At 41.0% G+C, this 25,997-nt stretch overlaps 1 protein-coding gene across 3 annotated transcripts in view; it reads left to right on the top strand.

Annotated features, from left to right (window-relative positions):
- The window catches only part of POMT1 (protein O-mannosyltransferase 1), a 1,532,857-nt gene that overhangs the window by 596,431 nt on the left and 910,429 nt on the right, over positions 1-25,997 (top strand). For all 3 annotated transcript variants that reach the window (XM_044058401.1, XM_044058399.1, XM_044058400.1), the window contains one exon: positions 22,765-22,920. In XM_044058401.1, the coding sequence (XP_043914336.1) occupies positions 22,765-22,920 (156 nt within the window). The remainder of the gene's footprint in view (positions 1-22,764; positions 22,921-25,997) is intronic.

The raw sequence follows: 25,997 nt of genomic DNA, 5'->3' as shown, positions 1-25,997 counted from the left end.
CCCATGCACCACCCCTAGGATCTTGTGGTATTTCTTCCAACATGAAAAAAAAACAAAGCTATCTTCATGGCAACTTAACACATGCTTATATAGTGCATTCCTTTCGTCCTTATTTTTTACATCATACATGTTCGTAAATGTTTCTTTTCAACCTGCACTCCGTCCGATTTTTGCTGAAGAAATTGACTGTCACCCTTTGAACCTGTGTTTCTGGCTTATTTAAGGGTCATTACTTGGAAACCTGCTGTTGCCATTTCTCATATCTGCAAGAAGAGGGCTCTAGGCCATCATGGTGGGAGAAGCATATGTGGGATAGGGTCACTCTGTGCACAAGCTCCTCATTCATGCCCAAGAGAAGCATATGTGGGAAACAGTCACTGTGCACAAACCCCTCATTCATGCCCAAGAGAAGCATATGTGGGATAGGGTCACTCTGTGCACAAGCCCCTCATTCATGCCCAAGAGAAGCATATGTGGGATAGGGTCACTCTGTGCACAAGCCCCTCATTCATGCCCAAGAGAAGCATATGTGGGATAGGGTCACTCTGTGCACAAACCCCTCATTCATGCCCAAGAGAAGCATATGTGGGATAGGGTCACTGTGCACAAACCCCTCATTCATGCCCAAGAGAAGCATATGTGGGATAGGGTCACTCTGTGCACAAGCCCCTCATTCATGCCCAAGAGAAGCATATGTGGGATAGGGTCACTCTGTGCAAAACTCCTCATTCATGCCCAAGAGAAGCATATGTGGGATAGGGTCACTCTGTGCACAAGCCCCTCATTCATGCCCAAGAGAAGCATATGTGGGATAGGGTCACTCTGTGCACAAGCCCCTCATTCATGCCCAAGAGAACCATATGTGGGATAGGGTCACTCTGTGCACAAGCCCCTCATTCATGCCCAAGAGAACCATATGTGGGATAGGGTCACTCTGTGCACAAACCCCTCATTCATGCCCAAGAGAAGCATATGTGGGATAGGGTCACTCTGTGCACAAGCCCCTCATTCATGCCCAAGAGAAGCATATGTGGGATAGGGTCACTCTGTGCACAAACCCCTCATTCATGCCCAAGAAAAGCATATGTGGGATAGGGTCACTCTGTGCACAAGCCCCTCATTCATGCCCAAGAGAAGCATATGTGGGATAGGGTCACTCTGTGCAAAACTCCTCATTCATGCCCAAGAGAAGCATATGTGGGATAGGGTCACTCTGTGCACAAGCCCCTCATTCATGCCCAAGAGAAGCATATGTGGGATAGGGTCACTCTGTGCACAAGCCCCTCATTCATGCCCAAGAGAAGCATATGTGGGATAGGGTCACTCTGTGCACAAGCCCCTCATTCATGCCCAAGAGAACCATATGTGGGATAGGGTCACTCTGTGCACAAGCCCCTCATTCATGACCAAGAGAAGCATATGTGGGATAGGGTCACTCTGTGCACAAACCCCTCATTCATGCCCAAGAGAAGCATATGTGGGATAGGGTCACTCTGTGCACAAGCCCCTCATTCATGCCCAAGCTTTTTCATGTTAAATCAAGCCATTAATCTGCCTGTTTTGTATCCAGATCCTAAAAACAATGGAGAAAAGATTCTTCATACTCTTGATGTACATATGCAGTGCTGGTAATATCTTGACAGAACAAAATCCTTCAGGAAAGCTAACCTGTTATTTATTTCTTATTCCGACATCAAGAAAGGTCAACCCATGACTAGACAGACTATTTTGGATGGTTGGTCTCTGCCATTGTGTTTAGCTGTTCTCACTATAGTCAAAACTATTCCAGGCAGTCTTAATGCACATTGTGCTAGAGTCTTAGCTTCTGCAATTGCATACTGGAAAGGGGTAGACTCTAGAAGCATTATAGAGACAACAACTTGGTCCTCTATTCATACATTTACAAAGCACTACATACTGGACTCTCTTTCCTGTTCTAGAGCAGGCTTTTCTGGACCATTCTGCAGGGGCTCCTGGACCCTTATCCTTCCTCTTTCTAGGTTGAATAATCTATGATGTTTTACCTATAGGCTAATGCAGCAATGTAAATTATGAATGTAGTACAGTTGTGTAAGTTGCACTTACTCATAACAGTAGATGTCTGAATTCCTGCAGTAGCTGTAGCCACCCGTTATATCCCCCTTTGTTGTATACAGTTACAGTGTGGGATATAAGGTTTGGATTTGTTGCTTATATCTTTGTCAAGGTCAGGATGAATTTCCTCTTTTGGTTAGAGACATGAATGTCCTGAAGATTTTTAGTCACTCTGGCTGCTTACATAGTTCCATCCAACAGGGCTTACCCTATAGGCATCCAGAGTGACAGTGTGGGAGGGGGCGAAAGCTTTTGTAAGCTGGACAGTTGCTGTATCCTTGGAAGGCTGCACCACATAGGCTACTGCAACAGTGAAGAATTTGAACATATACTGTTATGGGTGAGGGCGACTTATACAACTGTACTTTCTGTTTAAGTAGCTGCGGAGAAAGCGCAAACAATTTTACTATCTCTTTACTAGCTAAGATAACCATTGATGTCCTTCCCATGATCCTTGTTGCAGTATTACTTACAAGCAGGATATCCCACCAAAATACCAAAGCCTAGGTGTCTTCCTCTTGTACCATATATCTGATGTATCTATGTATGACCAAAGTATGCCAAGGCTACATGGTACATAAGGGACAAATGACTGCAAAGTAACGTAAGAACTTTCTCACTGCCAGCCCGAACACTGAACCTTTGATGTTATGTTGTCCTATCTCATCTTCATTCTTGCTGGCTGGGTTCGGAGCCGAACCTTCAACTGGCTCGAGGCTACAACCTATCCCATGATGCTTAGTGGCTGTTCTCCAGATCTTGTTTGCCGTTTGAAGCATCAAGATTGTCTTCGCTGGCTCAGGCTTGTAATTGTATTTGTTATATATCTTCTACTATATTTTTTCACAATATCTTCCTATTAAACTCTATTATGCTTTCCCAGTTCAAGTAGAGTGCTCGTGTGTGTTTTATTACTTGGGTGTGTCTTCGCCTGTTCTCTTTGGGCCCTTGTTTTTCTCCTACTCCCCTTAAAGAATCCATTTAAGTTAGAGGATTCTTTCTCTTTAGCCCCCTTTTTTGCTTCAGGGCTTCTTCCCCTTTTCTTATGGAGTCACTGTTTAAGTTAGAGGCATCTGCTCGGGTTGGAGGAGACTGTCGTTTAACTTGGAGATTTCTCCTCCTTTCCTAAAAAAAAAAAAATAAAATAAAAAAAAAAAATCTCTTTATACTTGCTTCTTTCTGTTATAGTTATTATTATCTGTTATTGTTGTTATTGCTAGTAGTTGGTTTACCAGACGTCTAAAGAATCTGTTAAGGAGTCGTGACAATCTGGTTTTAAAAAGTGCGATTCATGCAAGTTGTATGTATTGTCTAGGAGCAGTCCCTCTCCAGGTCTCTTGCTCCATTTATCATGGCTTTAATGCAAGGGTTTTACAGGAGAGAAAAAATAAACTCATTTTGAGGGGTTTGTTGAAAGGCCTGTTTGAAGAAGGTAATCGGGCCTCAAAATCAGACAAGACAAAAAAGTCTGCTTCGTCGGCTCTGTTGTCTGAGCCGTCAAGCAGTCACAAGGATACACTATCCTCTGAGCCGAAGGTTCTAAGTTCCGACAAACCTGGCCTGACCTCAGTTCCATCTGAGTCTTTGGAACCATTGCGGAGACGAAAAAGGAGTTGGTCACTGTCATTAGAGCCAATGCACTCGGTGCCACAATCTCCTTTATTAGAGTCTGTGGCAGGTAGTCACAAGTCACCGACCCATTCCTCTCAATCTTGCAGATTATCAGATGATGGCGTAGAGCGGGTGGTGAAGAGGTTGCTGCAGACGTGGGCCCTAGCAGAAATTCTTTCTAGTCCAGCCTATCGAATCGTGGAGCCAACCACTGTATCTCCGATACCATCTATTCATCCTCCGACTCGGACAAGTTCGGAGCCAGAGTGTCAGGAAGTCGTTGTGCTGGAACCAGTGGAGCCAGTAATCACCCACGATATCTTGGCTCCAACGTCTGCTCCAGTCTCGTCGATACTGTTTTCTAGCGAGGGATCTGGGAGGTGAAACTCCCTGGTCAGCTCCGGGGCGAGGGGAGGGTCAAGTTGGACCCTTGTCAGAACTGACTCTCCCACTCGGCGCTTCGGCACAGGTGAGTTTGGCTCCCACATCAGCCTCAGAGCCACCCTCCTCAGCACCGGGGAAATCTCCCGGTCCTTTGGTACTGAAGTCTCTCTTGGCCCAGGATCACGGTGCCTTTGAGGTGATGCAGAGTGTTCTCTCCACTGAGTCTGCTCCACCTTTGGCTCTAGTCACTCTTCCCCCTAAAGGGATGGCGTCTACTGCTTCATCATTCCCCCATCAGCCCCAGAGTAGAAAGTCAGTGCCCCAGGAAACCCTATGGGTGGAACCTCCTCTTCCGACACCTCCCCTGGAACATCACCCCTGAGGAGGGTCCCTCGGAAGAAACAGTGTAAGAGGAAGCACATAGAGTTCCCTGAGTCTGTCACCTCTGATAATGACTTAGAGGAATCAGAAGGGTCCCCATGGTTGCCCTCTGAGGATGTCTCCTTTTCAGACATCCTTGAAATCCTTAAGCAGAGGGGCGGCTGAAAATCACTTTCCCCTTCAGAGGATGAGTCTGTATACCTGGAGGCATTTGGCTCTCACCCCTCCACCTCTTGGGTGTCTCCGCCCTTTGACCCACTCCTGGGTGTTGTGAGTCGGAAGGTGTGGGACTCTCCGAAGTCAGTGGACCCTGTTCCGAGGAGGCCAAATAAATTCATTACGGCACCAGAGGATAGACAGTATTTAACAAAGGGAGTTCCAGTAGATGCAATTGTGGTGGCAGCGGCCACAAAAAAGGAGTTAGCTGAAATTTCTGCATCTGTCCATCTACCGAACAAGGAATCTCGTACAATGGACAGATACGGGAAGCATATATTCTCCTCAGTGGCCTTTACCTTACAGTCACTGAATTACTTATCACATTTCACCCAACTCCAGAGGGATCTCCTGAAAGAGCTGGGAGATACCCTACAAGGTGCTACAGCCCAGGGTTTATCGGATAAGATATATTCCCAGCTTGCGACCTTAACCTCTATCACAAACTCCTCCATGTGCCTCATTTCCTATGCAGCCAATGGAGTGAGCAGGGTAGCAGGCACAGGAATAGCTCTTAGGAGACATTCCTGGATGTGCCTTTGCGAGTTTGATGAACCCTTCAGATCTTCCTTTATTGATGCCCCTTTTGATGGCTCGTATTCGGGCCGAAAGTACAAGAGACTCTCACCATGAACCAGCAAGATGGCAAGACTCTAGCTGCTGTCAGAGTCTGTTTTTCTGCCCCTACCAGACCTTATCCTAAAGGTCAAAAGAGCGGAAAAATGTGGTTCTGGAAGTCCAAAGGAGCCTTGCCGGATGCTCGTGGTGATCTTTCCCCCAGGGCAGAGGGGGGAATAACAATGAAAGATGCTGTCCACACAGCAGGGGGGTCCGCAGAATGAAGGCGACAGAGATACGTTCTTCATTTGGCCCTTCCAACACTCCTGAAAGGAGGCCGACTGTCCACCTCTGGAGGCAGTCGGGGGGGAAAACTATCTCTGTACCCAGAAGCCTGGCTAAAATTGACTCAAGACAAGTGGGGTACAGTCCATTATATCCAAGGGATACAACATTCCTTTCCACTCTCCACCTCATCCATCAAAGTCTATCCCAAACATTCCACCTGGTCAAAGGGATCAAGCAACCCTAGAATCTCAAAGGTTGCTAGAAAAAAGAAGTCCTCACAGACCAGATCAGATCCGGAACTTATTCAAGGTTCTTTTTAGTTCCAGAAAATACAGGGGACTGGAGACCAATATTGGATCTCAGCAGACTAAACAACTCAGTAAAGAAGTCAAAGTTCTGGATGGTAACACTGTAGTCTATACTCCCTTTTCTGGGACAAGACAATTGGATGTGCTCTTTAGATCTTCAGGACGTGTACTACCACATAAAGATGGACAGGCACTCCAGAAGATTTCTACTCTTCTGGATGGGAGCCAGTCATTACCAGTTCAGAGCTCTGCCCTTTGGACTCACTACAGCCCCAAAGTGTTTACCAAATGCATGGCAGTAGTCACGGCTCATCTGAGATGTCAAGGATTCCAGGTGTTTCCATATTTAGATGACTGGCTCCTGACTGCCTCCACCAAGCACCTACTAATCAGAGCCAGGGACACCACCATTCATCTCTGCTCACAACTAGGCATTGCTATAAATGCAGAAATATCTGCCTTTTTGACATCACAGCGTATTACCTTTATAGGTACAGATTTAAACACAAATGATATGGTAGCAAAATTGCCTCAAGAGAGAATACAAACGCTACTCAGTCAAGTATCTATCCTACTCAAAAAGAAAGAGATACAAGCAAAATTCATCCTCAAGGTCTTAGACTCAATTGCAACGGCAATAACACTAGTCCCACTGGCATGACTACACATGCGGATATTACAGTGGCTACTCTTCGCTCAGTGGTCCATACAGGAGTTACCCATGTCTCACAAGATTCTCATTACAAATGCCTGCAAGAGGGACCTACTATGGTGGCTTCAGTCCACTCAGATTACAATGTGCAGACCGTTTGTACTTCCCCAACCGGTCGCTACAGTAACCACGGACGCGTCCCAGATAGTGTGTGTGTGTGTGTGTGTGTGTGTGTGGGGGGGGGGGCATTATCTGGGACAGACTGTCCAAGAGGTTTGGAAAGATCATGAGTACCACTTGCATATCAATGTCCTAGAGATGAGGGTGGTGCTTCTGGCGTTGCAAGCATTTCAGAGCTCTTTTCCCTTGGGGGCTATCACAGTTCAGACAGACAATATGTCGGTGGTATGGTACATCAACAAATGGGGGAACCAGATCCTATCCCCTATGTCGAGAGGCCCAGAGAGTTTGGTAGTGGGCAGTTTCTTCTCAATGCTTTCTGATGGCAATGCACATCCCGGGGAAATCCAATGTAATAACAGAGCAATTCTCATGCCTCACGAGTGGTCCCTAAATCTAGAAGTTGTGAATCACATTTTTCACAAATGGGGCCAGCCTTGCTGTGACCTCTTTGCCACTCCATTCACTGCCAAATGCAGCAACTACTTTGCCCTCGTTTCCTCTCTGGGAGAGTGACCGAGGGATACACTCATCCACCATTGTCCCCCAGGACTTCTTTATGCTTTCCCCCCCATTTCCATTGATTCCAAAGGTTATAAAGAAAGCCAAGTCATTGAGTCACAGGTTAATTCTCATTTCTCCTTATTGGCCTCGTCAGATTTGGTTCCCTTTCCTTTGGCCCCACCTTCAGGAGGACCTGTGGATCCTGGACCCAGTGCCAGATCTTCTGATGTATCAATCAGGAACGCTCCATCCTGCTCTTCAGAGCCACAAGCTGATGGTTTGCTTACTCCACTTCCAGTTTTAGCCAAGCTTCCAGAATTATCCCCTGCAGTACATCACATTCTGGTTTCCTCACACAAAAGGACGACTAGGAAAGTTTACGCAAGCAAATGGAAGAGGTTCTCTTACTGGGCAGACAAAAAGCATATAGATCCTTTTACAGCCCCTATACCTTCAATTTTGGAATTTGTAACAGAAGTCTTTAATCAAGGAGCAATGGCGGCCACTTTTCAAGTACAATTAGCCGCTATATCAAATTATCATGTGGGAGACCTCAGAGCCAATGTAAGGTCCCATAGATTATGCAAAGCTTTCCTCGGGGTACTTTTCTGCTAAGACCACCCTTAAGAGAACCTCCTCCCCCATGGGATCTAAATTTAGTATTATCATCTCTAATCCTTCCTCCCTTTGAACCAGCATCCTCTTGTTCACTAACATTCTTATCTTGGAAAACAGTCTTTCTAACAGCAATTAATTCAGCTAGGAGAGTTTCAAAGTTGCAAGCTTTGTCTATCCATACTCCATATTTGATTTTCCACAAAGATACAGTTTCCCTCAGAACAAATCCTTCCTTCTTACCGAAAGTTTGTTCTGAAGCAAATTTAAACCAATCTATAGAATTGCCTGTGTCTTTTCCTAGCTATGGCAACAAGGCAGAATATAAGCTTCATCAATTGAATGTGCATAGACAGTTGCATTTTTACTTGCACAAGACCAAAGATATCAAAGTCAGATCAGTTGTTTCCTATGCAGAAAACAAAAAAGGATTGCCAGTCTCAAAAGTTACTTTGTCCAAATGGCTTACTGAGGCCATCACCTATTTCTACAATTCTCACAATAAAGAACCGCCAGGGAAAGTAAAAGGACATTCAACTAGAGTGGTGTCTACTTCCATTGCCTTTCAGTCCAGACTTCCATTGGATTCAGTTTGTGCTGCTGCTACATGGGCTAATCCTCACACCTTTATCTCTCATTACAAAGTAGATGTGGCCTCCCAGAACAGGGCATCCTTTGGTTCCACTCTCCTGAAGAGTTTATTCTCTTGAGCCACCCAAGAAAAAGATGCTGGGGACTCTGTTCCAACCAACAAGAATGAAGGTGAGATAGGACAACATAACATAAAGAAGTTAAGTACTCACCATAATGTTCCATGTTTGTTGTCCAGTATCTTGCTTTCATTCTTGCATCCCAACCATCCATCCCCCCTCCTGGAGGATCTAGAGGACTTTACAATTGGCAAATATGGTGTGATTCCCTTCTTGCCTCTTTACCTTTATAACTAATATATTTCATAAATTTTTCCTTTCTGTATGTTAACGTACTCTAGGGAATACTCTCTCAAATGAGATCTGGGGAGCAGCCAGTAAGCATCATGGGATAGGTTGTAGCCTCGAGCTAGTTGAAGCTCTCGAGCTTTGGTATGTGGCCGAGTCGGAGCCGAGGTTCGGCTTCGAACCCAACCAGCAAGAATGAAGGCGAGATACTGGACAACAACCATGGAACGTTATGGTGAGTACATAACTTCTTTTTTCTCTTTCCGTCTGTCAGACATACAAACATTGCCAGTTCCATCTGCCTTAGGCAGATAAATATCCCTGTTGTCGAAACATCCTTAATTGGTCTTTTTTATGTCAACTAAGAAGGGAAAATGTGATTGTGGGAGGCAAATACCTTACAGGGACAGTCATACTAAATGTTTGGCCTAGGAGCAAATCACAGTTATAGAAATTGCTTTATTTGCCAATCATTGTCCCAAGACCCTCAGAAGTTACTTGTCTTCTCTTAAGATTTAGCTGGAAAGTCAAAGACTGAAAGAGCACATGCACATCAAACTGGATATCGACACTTCCCACTCAGATGTTCAGCATTAGCTTAAAAAGACCAAATAACGTTGCTTTCACTGTCTGGTCAAACCCAGAGGTTTCTGCTTTGACTCTCTTTTGGAATTTGATTTGCAGCAGTGAAAGTGAAGGGAAAAATAATAAAGAAGGGTAGATTTTTGAAGAAATTTTTGAAAATATTTGGCATGGAAGATGCAAATTCAGTAGTAGGAGTTTCGAGTGAATTTACATATTCCCCAGATACAAAAACTGATCCAGAATAGACAGAGCATTTCTTTCACAGGAACATGTGCATTTAATTGAAAGTTTTGCTATGCATCCAATAACTGTTTCAGATCACGTGTCAATAGTAACTGAAATACAAATGCAGGGGAAGGCAATAAAAATGACACCTATCTTGTTGAAAAGAGGAAAAGTAATGGAAATTCAGGAGTTATTAGAAAAAATAGAAATTTCTTCTGAAAATGTAGCAAGGAAGTGGGATAAAAGTAAAGTGGAGTTTAAAAATAGGTTGGAAATGAAATAGAGAGATGTTTAAGAAGTAACAAAGATTATTTAGAGGGACTAACAATGGTTAAAGTTTCACAAAATAGGGGGAATCTCAGAATAAGATCAGGAGCAATTGCAGAATGCTAAACAGAAAATAAGGGATTGTCTAGATTGCTATTAAGCAATCCTTTTTTTTTTTTTTTTTTTTAATAATAACTGCAGAGCACAAAAACTTTTAGCAGAACAATTCAAGCAAAAGAAAGTCGAAAGGGTTGTCACCAAGCTTAGGGAGCCTATAACAAGGAAGATAAGAGATCCTGTAGAGGTACTAGAAATATTTAAAAAATGTTAGGAAAGTTTGCATAAAGCAGAGAAATATAAAAATCAAGAAAAGTACAAATGGAACTAATTATGGAAGAATTAAATATGCCAAGGTTAGAGGTAGATGAGGCTTGATTGCTAACAGTTAGATAGAGGGGTTGAGAGAAAAGTGGTGATGTATAAACAATCCATGGGAAAGTACCTAGAAATAGATGGTATTCCTGTGGAACTTTGGAAGTGAGGAGGGGAAATTAGAAAGTTTTGTTTAATAGTATTTTATGAGGAGGAGAAGCACCAACATCCTGGAAGAAAGAGGTAGTGACTGTAATGCCTAAACAGGGTAAAGACCCATCAGATCCACCTTCATACAGGCCCATTTCAGTCCTAAACCACAATTGTAATGGGTTTATATCTACAATGGCTAAAAGAATGGCAAAGGTAATACCAACAGTGATCGATATGGATCAGTGTGGTTTTGTGGAGGGGAGGCAAACATTTGACAACATTAACAGAACATTGGTGATCCAGAGGGAAGCAGAATATATGAAAATACCACTGTTGTTGGTAGGTCTTGATGCAGGGGAAAGCATTTGACAGAGTAAGCTGGGAGTTTATGAACAGGGCAATGTGTAAGCATTTGCATTTCTTGATAACGCTATAAGGTTGATTTGGAGGATATATGAGGGATCGTTCTGTGCAGAGTTTGCATGTCCTCCCTGCGGTCATGTGGATTTCCTCCGGGTGCTCTGGTTTCCTCCCAAACGTCAATGTTGTGCAGTAGGTGGATTGAACACTCTAAATTGGCTGTAGGTGAGAGTGTATGTGTGAGTGAGTGGTAAGAATGAACTACCGTGGCAGGGCTAGCCACCCAGTGGTGTAAACCTTGGTTTGAGATGATTGTCACTGCTGAAGTGACACCCCGACTCCATGTGCAAAATGGGAAAAGGGGTTGAGGATGGATGGATGGATGGAGGTGAAAATTAAAGTGGATGGGGTCCTCTCTGATAATTTCTGTTTGAGCAGAGTAACCAGGCAGGGGTGTCCTCTTTCCCCTTTGTTATTTACATTATATTCAGAACCATTGGGAAAGGGAAAAAAGGACTCAGAAATTCAGGGATATAATTGGTATGGTAGTCAATAAAAGCTGGATGTATTTGCAGATAATATTATTTTATACCTGATAAAGCAAGTAAAGGACATTTCAATGTTGTGGAACATTTTGAGACCGTTTCAGATCTTTTTGGGATACACAATTAATGAAGCTAAAACAAAAGCAATTGCTGTAAATTATGTACCCACACACAAATTGGTTCAGCAATGTCCATATTTATGGGGATATGATAAAATGAAGTACTTGGGAGTATGGATTAAAAAAAGATTCTGGTGTAGCAGCTAAGGATATGTGGGAAGAGACTAAACAAAATATAATACAAAAGCTGAGAAATAGGAAGCTGTGTTATATGGATAATGGATAGCAAGATGCAGGCTGTTAAAATGTTTTAGTCCCATTTGTTTTATATACAAGTCGGGCATATTTTTATGAACCAGAGAAGAAGCTGTGGATAGCAGTTAATGAAGCGCTGAAGGATTTTTATTTGGGAGTGGAAAATGTCAAGAATCAAGTGAGATAAGCTGATTCTTCCAGTAGAGCAAGATGGTCTTGGATTACCTGATTTGAAGGGGTATTTCAGAGCTACCCAGTTACAGCTCTCGTACATAGCACAAGCAGAAACCTATAATTCAAAAATGGAAAAGAATGATGGCAAAGTGGGGAGAAGCTCAAGAAAGAAGGAGTGACTGGGATTTTTGGATGCAGATCCTTAAGGAGAATAACAGTAACCATTCAGAATATTATATTCATAAAGTACCAGAGAGTATTGTAAGAACTAAGCCAACACAGGAATGGAGAAAGGAGATTCTGCCAATAGATATGACTGCAATTAGGGATATAGGCAATAGGCAAGAAGGGGCTGGAATTTGTTAGAGAAAACGGGCAAAAGAACCAAGGTATTGGGAGTAAATAATTAGCGAGGGAAACTTAATAGAATGGGAAGAGGCCAAGAGGACTGCAGGCTGGAGATTGCCTTCCCTATCAAGAATTGATATCGGAGTATAGGCAAAGAGAAAGAAATCGGGGGATACTAAGTGAAAAACCAGCACTGGTAGAGCTTTTTTAGTAGAATCTAGAACAGAAACTGCTGTTAAAAAGGAATAAGTAGTAATGCAGGTAACATACTGCATGACAACTATAAGAATCAATCAGAGGAGCTTAGAAAGGATTGGAAAGACAGAATGGCTTAAGCAGTTCACAAAGAAATAATGGAGGATATATGTATGTCTCCCAAAGGTGCAACAAAGTCTAGAAGATTTAAGATCTTAAATCTTTACATAGATATTTTTATACCCGAAGTAGACTCCAAAGAATTTTTCCTCAGGTAGACAGCAAATGTTGTAGGTATGATGGGGAAGAAAGAGGTAATTGGGAACATCTTTTCTGGGAGTGTAATGAACTGGCAGACTTTAAAGATTCCCTGAAGACTGCTCTGTCTAAGATGCTGGTTGAGCAAATTGCCGTAATTAAGGAAATTATTTTTTGAGCGATGATACAGAATCAGAATTGCCTAGGCATAGTAAGGCCTTGCTGAGTCTAACTATGGTGGCTGCCAAAAAGGCAATTACTAGAAAATGGATATCAAAGTTTAAACCAACTGTACTAGAAGTAGTGAATAGAGTAAGAGAGAGAAAACAACTACAACTGGGATCTTTAGAAAAGGGTAGGAGCATATTGCATAGAAAAAAATTCAAATTGTGGGAACAATATAAGCAGAGGAGGAAAGAGGTTTTAAAGAAGGCAGGATTTGAATGAGCTTTGCAATAAATGATGTATAATGTTTGCAACTAAGGTTGTGTCAGTATGGTTTGTTTTTATTTATATAAATGTATGATTGCCTGTGTCATAGGTGATAAACAAAAAAAAAAAAGTTCCAGGATCATCCATCTTGCGTGAGAAGGTGTTTTCCTTGTCTATCAGACTTGGGAAGCACTCCAGGAAATTCAAAGTGTACTCATTTATTGGCCACAGGGAGTTAGTTTTTGACTTTTTTCTGTCTGCTTTAAATTAGGCACATTTTCTCTGAGGTATTTACAGTGAAGTGGTGGTTATCAGTATCCTGTACAGTAGCAAACTTATAGAGCTAGTGCATGAGGCTAAGCTTAGGGCAGCTAGTTATCACATCAAACAGAACTAATATCATGGCTTTATTTAACAACTAGCCTTAATCGTAGACATCACTCAGATGGCCCATGTAAAAGCAAGTCCCTAAACCATAGTAGCCTAACCTTAATCCAGTTCCTAGCAACATGAATTTGCAATTTCCTAATATCTCTTTGGCCAGATTGGTAGGTATGGGCATACTGAGACAATGTAACAGTAGTCTCATGTACTCAACCTTTTAATCCTTAAAGAAACTAGTGCGGTATGCAAATGATGTGCATGCATAACTTCCATAGAGGCAAAAATCTCGCTTACAAATAAAGTTGTCAAGAACACACACACTACAGACCTCACATATACAGTTCACCACACATATGTAGAACTTCTTATGCTGAGGCACTTAAAAGAAACCTCTCCAAACCTCTAAGACCACTAAAGCTGTCAAACTGCAATACCTATCCTCAACAATCACTGAAGCACACACCAAAAGCAACACTTAACATCATGCATAAGCTCACACTCAAGAATGCCCTAAGAACAAAGCCCAAAAGGCAAGCAAGCATTTTACCTCGTACTGTTGTCATAGGAATTCTTTTGTACAACACACAGATGCCTCTGTCACTACGCTGGACCAGGAGAAGATGACAGTCAGTTGCCTATCTATAGCTAGGATCTGCAGTATCGCACTCACTCAAGTCATTGCACCACAGCTACTAATATGATTCTGCCATAGTCCATGTATGTGTAAATGACCAGACACATACCTTATTGGGCTATACGTAAAGATACATTATGGATCTGTCTAAATGTGTGTCACAGGCAACTATGTGCCTTGCATTGAGCAGCATTCTGCCTTCACCAAGGATGGTGCCACAGTATGAAAAGAAAATAATTGATTTTAATAATGGTCTTAATTTATGGTGTCACTCCAGGGGAATCCAGTATCTATCAGCATGGGAGGACACAGTTAACAGACCACATTGCTTTGCCAAGGAAGGTCTGCACCTGTCCCCCCTGGGCTTTCGGATATTGACTAAAACTTTATCCACCCCCTTAGGGCCTTTTTTAGGCAATGTCAAAATGATAAAACTACCAACATGGGAAAAAGAAGTCAACGCAACCTTAAGGTGTTATTGCTCAATGCAAGGAGCCTAAACAAGAAAATCCACATCCTACAAGCTGTCCTCACTCCGGAGAATGTTGGCATCTCTGCTGTTTGCGAGACTTTGTTTAAAACGTCGGAAGGTACTCCAGCAGTGGAAGACTATAGTGCCTGCCACACATTTAGACCAGTACCTGCACAGACAGGGGCTAAAGGTGGCGGTGTCTCGATCTACATTAGCAATGAATACAGCTGCAGGTTGGTTAAACAGGATGATGCCCTGGAGGTAATCTACATCCAAGTCTTCATAGACAAGGTTTCTTACCATGTTCTGTCCAGCTACAGGTCACCCTCTATGACCCACAAAGCTCTCAGCTGTTACTTAGACCTACTAGAGGTGCTCACCATCTAACCAAATCCCATATTCAAGGGAAACTGTAAGTACCCCTTTACAGAATGGGAAATGTACATTGCCTCTAACTTAGACATAGTGTTTCCTGGACTTTATCAACACAAACACCCTGTGCCAGAAAGTGCACACTCCAGTCAGAGGATCAAACATATTGGGCCTAGTATTTACCAACATGGGAGAGTGTTGCCCCCCACTCCGCCGTGTCACATCCTCCTTTGAACAAAACTGTCTCCCTTGAAGTAAAAAATCAACCAAGAAGAAAACCCAACTAATTGTGTAACAGTTAGCAACTATTCTAAAGTAAACTGCAACCTATTAAGCAACAGTTTATCAAAATTTACAGCTGCCCCAGCATACCTCTCAAACTCTCGGCACAAAAAATCTGGATAGAGCCACAAATAACAGGAGGATAAAGGACCAAAAATAGGGACAGATTTTAAATATCACTCTTATAAACTTAGAAAGTTGCTAGAATAACAGGGTTTCCATTAGCATGTGTTTTCTAAAGGATATGAAATCTGAAACTCAAATGTCTGTCATTATTTAATTACTTCAATCCCCAGTGATTTCCCAGAAAACTACACATTTTATGAGGATGGGACAAAACATAAGAGCCAAAAATCTGGAAAGATGAGAGGTATGTGCCCCAAACCCTGAGAACACTGCTACATATGCAGAATTATTTGCTGAAACCATGTACAAACATGTAAATAGCTGCATTTACCATAAGTAAGTCCATGTCTAATACCAAAAACAAACACCACTGGTGGAATCTTTACCTTCACAGGATACATAACAATTGAAAAATGTCATGACCAGAATCAGTAAGATCAACTTTCATAAAGACAAGTGCTCTGTCATTCAACTGAACAAGAATCTAAGTGGTCTAATAAAGTCCAGCAAGATCACTTCTGATATCAGGGTTGCCTCCCAGGTTAAGGACAATCACAAGGCCTTCTTCAGCCATGTAAGGGACCTTAAAGGTAACACTCAGTAGTGTGTAGAACTGGTGATAAAGGTCAATCACAAGGCCTTCTTCAGCTATGTAAGGAACCTTAAAGGTAACACTCAGCAGTGTGTAGAACTGGTGATAAAGGGCAATCACAAGGCCTTCTTCAGCTATGTAAGGAACCTTAAAGGTAACACTCAGCAGTGTGTAGAATTGGTGATAAAGGGCAGTCACAAGGCCTTCTTCAGCTATGTAAGGAACCTTAAAGGTAACACTCAGCAGTGTGTAGAATTGGTGATAAAGGGCAGTCACAAGGCCTTCTTCAGCTATGTAAGGAACCTTAAAGGTAACACTCAGCAGTGTGTAGAACTGGTGATAAAGGGCAGTCACAAGGCCTTCTTCAGCTATGTAAGGAACCTTAAAGGTAACACTCAGCAGTGTGTAGAATTGGTGATAAATGACACAGCCTTCACTGACCAGGGTGACGAATATTCTGGTTAAGTTTAGCTCTAATGTCACCCCCCCCACACCCCCAACTACTCCATGTGAAATCCCTTCTACCATATCCCCCCCAACTATCAACAGGGAGCAGGTCCTGGTGGCACTCAATAAGGCCAAAGACACTGCTTCATTGGACCCCTACATATTCCTGGTTGCCTCTGAAATAAGTCTAAAATATAATCTTGCAGGACCACTTGAGGCACTCTTCAACTGCAGGCTCAGAACAGGTTGTGTGCCAGGTGAGTGGAGAGCTGTAGCTGTCATCCTTCTTTATTAAGGGTGGTCCATCAACTGACTCCAGGAACTACAGATCCATCAGTCTGACAAGTCTCATTTGCAAAGCCGTGGAATGAATTATCTTGGAAATGATCAACAAGGACAGTGGCAACCTGCAGACACTGGACCCATCACAATTTGCCTTTGTTGAAGGAAAGTCATGCCTACTTAACCGGTTAGACTGTTTTGAGAGGGTCACCAAGGCTATGGATGAGGGGGAAATGGTGCATACTATTTACCTTGACCTGGCAAAGGTGTTCAGTACAATAGCCCACTCAGGCATTGCTGACAAACACTCAGAACTAGGCATAAATCTCAACATAGCTTGCTGGATTGCTATCTGGCTCACAGGTAGGACCTAAGAAGTCAGGATTGGTGCGACCACCTCCAGAAGGAGCCATGCAAGCCAGTATCTAACAAAACCATGTGCATAAAGGATGTCCAGTACTACAGTGGTGAGAAGAATAGAAAATAGTGCATGACAGCATTGTGTATATGTCGATATGTAAGATTTATGTTATTAACTCAAACTTCAGTTGCTCAAGATTCACCAGTTTGCTGCCAATCGGAAGTCTGAGCATACTCATAAACAACAGTGAATTTTTTTTTTTTTTTAACAGGGGCCATGAACCCTGCATTCCCTGCCCCAGACTATAAATACACTCATGGATACACACATTTTGAGATAGCATATTCACAGATAAAGGTGTATCTAAGTGTCTCACACTGAGCTACACAAATGAGCAGTCGGCTGTGAGCAAATAAGCTATGGGTAGCTGAACACTGAGTAAGTAAAGGATTATCACAGATATATAAAACAGTTCCCCAAAATTTGGTTGACTTGTACTAATGCCAACAGCTTTCCTGTCTGTCCAGTTTGGTCAACAGGAAAGTTGCCAGCAGTGGTGTGGGATTGGGGAATTTGCCCTTTCCCATGTATTATGCAATCTCTGAGTTGGTGCATATAATTAGTAGAAGGGTATTTCATTTGCCTGCTCCGGGACTGAGTATGGGAGCATGCACCTTGTGCGGCCAGTGTTTTGACTTTTTTTTTAATATATATGGTTTGTTTACATTTTCTGTTTTAAGGGGTTTTTTTGCCCATCCTTGTAGTATTATGATTAAAGTTAGAAAGTTCTGTGGTTTATATAATTTTGTCTGTGATGATGGGATTAAGCTGTGCATTTAAAGACATAAACCTTCATCAATGCTGATGAAGTTATTAGATAGTCTGAAGAAGAGATAGTGTAACAGTAATAACTGACAGGTTTATGTTCTATAGCTATGTCAAGAATCTGAATGGCAACACTCAGACCTGCTCTGAGTTACAGCATAATGGCACTAAATATACAGACCCAACTGATATTGCCAACATCCTGGCAGATAGGTTTAGTGCTAACTTTACCCCCCTCTCACCCCCTAAAGAGCCCATCTCTATACCAGAAGAATGCAAAGTTCCTATAATCACGGCTGCACAGGTAAAAACCACACTCTCCAAAGCCAAGAACACAGCATCCATGGGACCACATAACATCCCAGGCTGTGTTCTACATGAACTACAGAACGAACTGGCACCCCACCTAAGTACCATGTTCAATCATAGCCTCACCTCAGGCTTTGTGCCTGCTGAATGGCGCACAACAACGGTTATCCCACTCCAAAAGGGGGGAGCCACCACGGACCCCGGGAACTACCGCCCCATTAGCCTGACGAGCCTGGTCTGCAAGGCCATGGAATGTATCATCATGGAACTTATAAACAAAGTCATTGGTAATCTCCAAACTCTGGATCCCACCCAGTTTGGGTTTGTAAAAGGCAGATCATGTCTCCTAAACCTGATAGACTTCTTTGAAGCAGTCACCAAAGCCATAGACAAGTGTAAGGTGGTTCACATAGCCTATCTAGATCTTGCCAAGGCTTTTGACACCATCACCCACTCTGGAATTATAGATAAACTCACTAAACTAGGTATAAATCCCTATGTCACAAGATGGGTTGCCAACTGGCTCACTGACAAAACCCACACTGTGAAAGTAGCAGACTCCAAATCCGACTTCAGACCAGTGACAAGTGGAGTACCACAGGGTTCAGTCCTGGGTCCTCTCCTGTTTGGTATCTACTTCTCTGAAGTACAGGCTAACACAGAAGGTCTTTGGCTAACGAAGTTCGCAGATGACTGCAAACTAGGAGCCATAATCGAAACTCCTAACGATGTGGACATCCTACAAAAGGGCTTCACTGAGACAGATACCTGGTGTCATAGCCATGGCCTCAAGCTCAATGCCAAAAAGTGCACTTTCATCCCCTTTGGTAAAAACTCTGTACCCATGAACTACAACATAGGAGGTAGTATACTTAACACTGAAAGTGTGATAAGAGACCTTGGGACACAGGTGGACAGTAGTCTCTCCTTTGATAATCATATTGCCACAGTAGTCAGGAAATCCTTCGACATGGCACACCTCATCACAAAAGGTTTCTCATCCAGAAAAAAAGAGGTAATTGTTCCCCTCTACTCATCACTCATTAGACCCATTATAGAGTACAATGCCCCTTTTGGTATGTACCTCACAAGACATCTCCAACAACTGGAAAGGCTGCAGAAATACCTCACAAAGAAGATTACCGGCCTCAAAACAGATGCCCTACGCTGACCATCTCAAAAAACTCCAGCTTTACTCCATCGCATATCGCCTACTCAGAGGTGATCTCTGCCTAACATACAAAGCTATGTCAAACCCAGAGCTGTTAGACATGCTCCACTTAAAGAAATCCCAGTCCGTCTGATCTACATGCTCTAGGGACCTAAACCTTGTCACCACAATAAACAGAACATGCCGGAGGGATAGATTCCTGTCCCAGAGACTTCCCATACTCTGGAATAAACTACCTATCTATATCAAACAAAGCTCCTCATTAGCACTCTTCAAGAAAAATCTTGATGATTGGATGGGAAATAGGAAATTCACTCCGGGGATAATGTCTGTGGCTCTGCTCGACAGTGGCACAGGAAAATAATTTTCTTGGGTGGCAAAAGCCAGGGTACCTTTTTGGCTGGGCTTGTATAGGCCCAGGGCCGATAGCCTAGTACCTACCTATGAACCTATGTAGCTTTTTTTTTCCTGATTTATTAGTTGTCATTTGACTAATGTATTTGTATAAATAAGTACTTTGATTTATGGCCTCATAATATTGATAAAGCCTATAGGTGAAACCCTGAATTTGTTGTGATGTACTGGCCTGGAGGAATTTGTTTTAATCTGGTGGTGGTTTGTCGCTTATATCTATCATATATATATATATATATATATATATATATATATATATATATATAGATGTATGACACGCACACATGCATATACATATATATATATATATATATATAGATAGATAGTTTTAGAATTTGTGTTGGCAAGTTCTATGTTTTGTTCTTCTCACTGTCATAATACTGTAAGGCTTACACGTAGATTGGAGTTTTTTGTCTGTACAATGGTTTGAACTTTGAAATACTTCTTTAAAACAGTTTTGCAGGGGGGTCTTTGTCATCCTGCATCCATAAGTGTCTTTCTTGTATGTACTTACTCTGAAAATTCACTGCCTTAGAACAAGGGGAGTTTTCTAAGATACCACACTTTTGGACTCTGCATTTATTCTCTCCACACTTGAATTTTTTAGCTTTGAGATTTTTGAGGATTGCATTTGTGGTCACCATTCCCAGAATGTCAGAAGAAGTGCAGCCCAATCTAGTCTAATGCTACTGTTGTCTTCAGATATTTTGGAAAGAATTTGACTCAGCCTTAAAGAAAGGAACTTTATCTCTCTAACTTTAATTTTATAAAAGTGTGTTTTTGCCAGGCAGATGGCAATTAAAATTATAACAGTGTTTGCTTATTAGAACCATGTTACAATGTTGTTCTGCATATATACCTGAGTAATATCTACATTTTTTAAATTGTAATGTAGAGCATCAAATAGGAAACATGGAGAAAGATGAACAGACTGGCAAAATTCAGCACTAGAAGGAAAGATCAGCTAAGCAGGAAAATGGGGGATCAAAGAAGGTAGCTCTAGGAATAATTAAGAAATGTGAGTCCCTTGTTACTTCAGAAGAGGCTACTTTGACTGGTCCCACAAATCGTGAATGTAAGGCACTCTAGAAAGTACTTGAACACTCCTCACAAACCCCAAAGTGAAACCCCTTCACAGAGTTGGCACATTCATCAGTACCCGTGTCCCTCTCTTCCATTACCTATGTCACTCTCTTCCTGAATTATACTGCAAGTGCATCACAGCTCTGACACAGAATGTGTGTCCCTCTCTTCCATTACCTATGTCACTCTCTTCCTGAATTATACTGCAAGTGCATCACAGCTCTGACACAGAATGTGTCTGAGTAGATAAGTCTAATCTGTTTCTGTAAAAATTAATTTATCTACCTGTTTAATAGGGATTATAGTGTTTGATGATCTTAAATTTGACCAGGGTATACAAAATTGCATAAGAAAACCTCATCAAAAACTAGGGATGCTTTATAAAGCCAAAACCTTGCTCAGAGATGCAACTAAAGCCATACTTGCCACTACTCATCTCTCCACACTTCTCTGTGATGCTTCCACCCTTACTAACCTCCAGGCATTACAAAAATCAAAACTTGAACGATGCTTTAACAAAGTTGCTGAATTTGCAGCAAGTACCCCTTTCAGAACCCACCATTGTATAGCACTGAGAAGCCTAAATTAGTTAGAACACACAGCTAAAATTATCCAGAATCCATCTGCTGCTCCAGCTCTAAATAACATTCCACACAACTGTGTTCCTAGTTGGTCAGTACAATCTAATGACCAAAAACTCATCTCCGTCCACAAAACTGTCAAATCTGCTGGGCATTGCCTGTACTCTTACCATGTTGCTCTGGCCTGGAACTCCTTACCTGTATCCATCAGGTCAGCCCCCCACCCAATCCTTCAAAACCATTCTAAAAGACTTCCTACCCAAAAGTTGTCTCTGTTCTTGCTCATCACCAGGATAAATGATATCCCTAAATGTGGACAAATACCTGTTCATACCTTGTATCTCCTTACTCTCCCTTCTTCACTTATTTCCTTACTTGCATCATATTCTCTCCCATGGCTTTCTTTCTAAATATTACTTAACGTAAGTATGCTTTTCTGTCACTTTGTATTACAATTCCTGTTTGTATTATACTAGTTTATCTTTAATTTCTGTGACTATTAAATCATTGTCATAAAACTTATATCTGTTCTTTACTAATGTTTTCAGATTATGTCTAAATTGGTATTATTTAAACTGTAATTGCTTTTTGTATTTTTAAAGGCTGTAAGTTATTGTTCTTAAAATGTTTTGTAATACTTTGGAGCTTTTCTCCCCTGGCCTCAGCTGAAAATGGGCTCCTACTCAGTCACACTTTACCAGGCATCAGATGCCAGTAAATAAATACTCCTCTCGAGAACTTACTTCTCATAATCCTTTCTTCCACTCATTTTTTTATTTAAAAGTTTTGCTAAAGAGTCTTCCAGCAAAGTAAAGGAAACCTCAAGATCACAACAAAGGTTGTTGTTGGTCTCTTCTCTGTAATTTGTTCTTGTAAAGACATAAACCTTCATCAGTGCTGATGAAGTTATTAGATTGTAAGCAGAGGAAGAAAAGAAGTCTTATGGTCTTAACTTCAAAAATGAACATTTTTCATGGCACACATTTATTTGTCCTTGACATATCCTTCTACTCTTCAAGTTCATTTGTAAAGGATATTACTTTTGCAAAATTGTTGCATGTTATATGAGAGCTTTTTTTTCTTCATCTGGCTTGTAAGTAGATTGTTCATTTCCAGAAAAAATACATAAGAAGTTGATGAAACTTCTAAGTTAGAATGTATTTGATCCTGTTTTGCACACCAGCTCTCGCAAGTGGAACTTTGTTTTTTTTGGGTCATAATTCAGGTGTTCTCTGTACAACATCAGCTCTAGTGTAGGCATTTTACGACATTTGCTGTCCTATACAGTTTATTATTGTAAATGTGTTTACTGTAATTAAGTAATCTTTTTATTTTTAAAAAAGAATCATTAAAACTAATTATCATCATGAATTATTTTAAATTACTAAAACATTTACATATTTCTTAAAGTCTTGAATATGTCAGAAGTTATTTCTAGAAAGAACTGATTTTGTTTCTCAATTTTTGAACAGGTTACTTTAGCCTTTCACGTTCTGGTTAGAGGACTTGCGCTGCTGGTCATCCCTGTAGTTCTGTATTTGATTTTTTTCTATATTCATCTCTCCATTTTATATCGCTCTGGGCCGCATGACCAAATTATGACAAGTGCTTTTCAGGCCAGTCTAGAGGTAAGAGTAACCCCTAATACTTGATTTGTGCTGATTTTGTTTCTGTAGCTAAGACGAAAAAAGGAGCAAAAGTTCTACATCCTAATAAACTGTTATTATTTTGTGCTATTCGTACTTTTTCGAAGTTCAGCAGTTGTTTTCTTCCAGGAAGACTTTTATTCTGGAATTGCTAATCCTTGAATCTCTTTAACTGACGTCACAAAGGGGAACAGCACCAGTTCTGCATATTTTAGTCCTGTTGTGCATTCTTTCATTTATCAAGATAACTCCACTTTCTAACAAAATCATGGGAAAAGGATCCTTCTAGGCCACCTATGAGACCCATAGTAGTGGGTGGTGGTTGAGTCACCGAACCCCTATCTCTATATGTAGAAAAATACTTACACCCCGTTATTAGTTTAAATTCTATTGTTTTGAAAGATTCGAAACAATTTTTGATGGACCTTTATGATTGTGTGGGGGGTGTAACCGATTTACATGATGTAGCTTTCGTCACCATGGATATTCAATCATTATTTACCATGATACCTAATGATCTTGGTATTCAGTTTGTTAAAGAATATTTAAATGTGCACAGTGAGTATACAGATGTACAGATAGATTTAATCTGTTTTCTCTTGGAGACTATCCTTAATAATAATGTTTTTATTTTTGGGCAAGGTATATTTTTACAGAAACATGGCGTAGCTATGGGCACTTAATTGTTTGAAATTCACATATACATTTTCTTTTGATTTTATCGACTTTCTAGATGTATATGTTCAGAGTTTAGATTCAGATATTATTAATACTGGTGTTTTCCGTAAAGCATGCCATCAAAATGCATTTTTGTTCAGGACAAGCATGCACCCGGGCTATATCTCTAAGAATTTAGTTAAGGGGCAAGGAATGAGAGCATCAAGGATGAATTCTTCAGAAGTTGGTTTTCGTTCCGAACTTACCAAGATTAGTGAAGATTTGATAGAAAGAGGGTATTCGCATGCAGAATTACACAGACAATGGGATGATCTTACCTCCTTGAGAGAGAATAGGGCTAAACCATACTTTGGTCAGAATGACAGAATTGTCACTCCAATGACTGACAGTGGAGCCAGGTTAACCAAAATTCCACTATATTTTTCAAATGATACTGGATATATAACAAAGCTTTTTAAACAACATTGGCCAATTCTTTTGGTCGATAGTGATATAGGGGATATTGTTGGTCAAGTTCCTATGTTTAGATATAAGAACCACAAAAATTTGAAGAGACTGTTATGTCATAAGAATGATGGTAGGGCATCTGTCGAGTTTGGTTTTACTAGACCCTGTGGTTCTTGTAATTTTTGTGGTTATATTAGTATTGAAAGAGAATTCCCTCACCCTGATATGTATAAGTCCTTTAGGTTCAGAGGTTACCACAATTGTATGTCATCGAATGTGGTATACCTTGCAACAAGTGAGCTCTGTGGTGCATTTTATGTTGGAAAGACCAACAGAGTTTTACGTGATCGTATGAGAGAACACCTGTACAGTATAAAGAAGAAGTCACCTAATAATGCACTCTCTAAACATGTCAGTGACCTAAGTGTAGAACATACCTTCAGGTTTAGAGTCATTGAATCTATTCATACTAATATTAGAGAGGGAGATATTAGAACATACACAGAATATAGAGAAACGTGTTGATTATTATCTTAAAGGCTGATAAGGGTAGGGGCCTAAATGAACGAGCATCAATAAAACCAGTTTTAAAAAGGAGGAGATTATGTAGATAATTTTGTTTTTAAGGTTTTAATGTGTTTTATATGGGTATATATATTTTTATTATTATTTTTATTTAAACACACATATATATATATATATTTATATCCTTCAGGGTATATTTATGTTTAGCGATTTATTCATATATGTATATATTGTTTAGATGCTTGAGTTTTATTCATATGTCTATTTTGTGTTATACTCTGTCTGTATGTCTTTAAGGGTATGTCCTGATTTATGATTTGTTAATTGATGTATAATGGATGATATATATACCCCCTGGTTTCATTTGTGTACTGATAGGTCTGAAGAAGCTCCTTCGCGAAAGCGCTTACCTCGTTTATAATAAACCTGTGTTCTTGAACCAGTTGGTGTATGGACTTCAACATCTGTTACTGAAAATTCAGTCTATAACTTTGCTGTGACTGAGTTGCTACAGCTCCTTTGGGACTGAGTTGCTAAACTCTTTGTGTTTCCATGGTAGCTCTGTAGTTGGCTTTTGCTTACTTTATTTTAATATTTAAATTTTTACATTTTTTTTTGGTTAAGAATTGCACATGGTAGGATATTTCATGTGGAACTTTTGGTTGTATTAGTCCTTTCTTTTCTGACTCAGAAGTCTTGTGTTATGTTAGGTTTGGAGAAATGTATTGATACTCTTGAACTAAATATTTTGTCGGAAAAGTGTTTCGATCAAGTTCATTGCACCATGTAGCTTTTGTGGATCACTTATTTTCTTCAAGTGCTGTAGAGAGAATACTTTTGTGATATTCGTAAACCATGTGACAGTTGTTTTGTCATGGTTCTGACGCTTTTATCATAGATCCTTTTTCTGAGGAACCATAGCTTTAATATGCACTCGTTTATACTTCCTGCAGTGTGTTTTTATATTCTGTGTGTTATTTTCAGCATCCAAGACAGTTAGCTTTCAGAACTAGTGCAGAAGACTAAAGATGTTTTGGAAAGGTACGAGCTGCTATTGAGTTGCTTCCTGTGCCCAAGATAGAGGGTTTGATTCCTTCTGCCATCATTTGCCTGTTGTACAACTCTGAGTAAGTTACTTAAGTAGACCCTGCTCCCAGGAAACCCCTGAAAAGAGGCCATTTGTCCAGTGAGCTTACTTAGTCAACAAACAGGGAAAATAAGTTTTTGTGTGAAGCAAAGTTGAAACTGTCCCTGATTTCACAGAATGCCCTTGACTTTACTACATGGTGTTCATCATATTGATCCCTGCTGCAGCAGCCATAGCTTATATGGGTTATATCCTCCCCAGGCTATAACAGCCAGCCAGCTAGCTTCAGACGCTTCAGGGCACCTTCCATGTGCAAAACCAT

This window comes from Protopterus annectens, chromosome 16.part0, assembly GCF_019279795.1.
Source record: "Protopterus annectens isolate FY-2018-M chromosome 16.part0, PAN1.0, whole genome shotgun sequence".
Lineage (NCBI taxonomy): Eukaryota > Metazoa > Chordata > Ceratodontiformes > Protopteridae > Protopterus > Protopterus annectens.
Note: the sequence above shows the minus strand (reverse complement) of the source record. Positions and strands in the feature narration are given on the sequence as shown.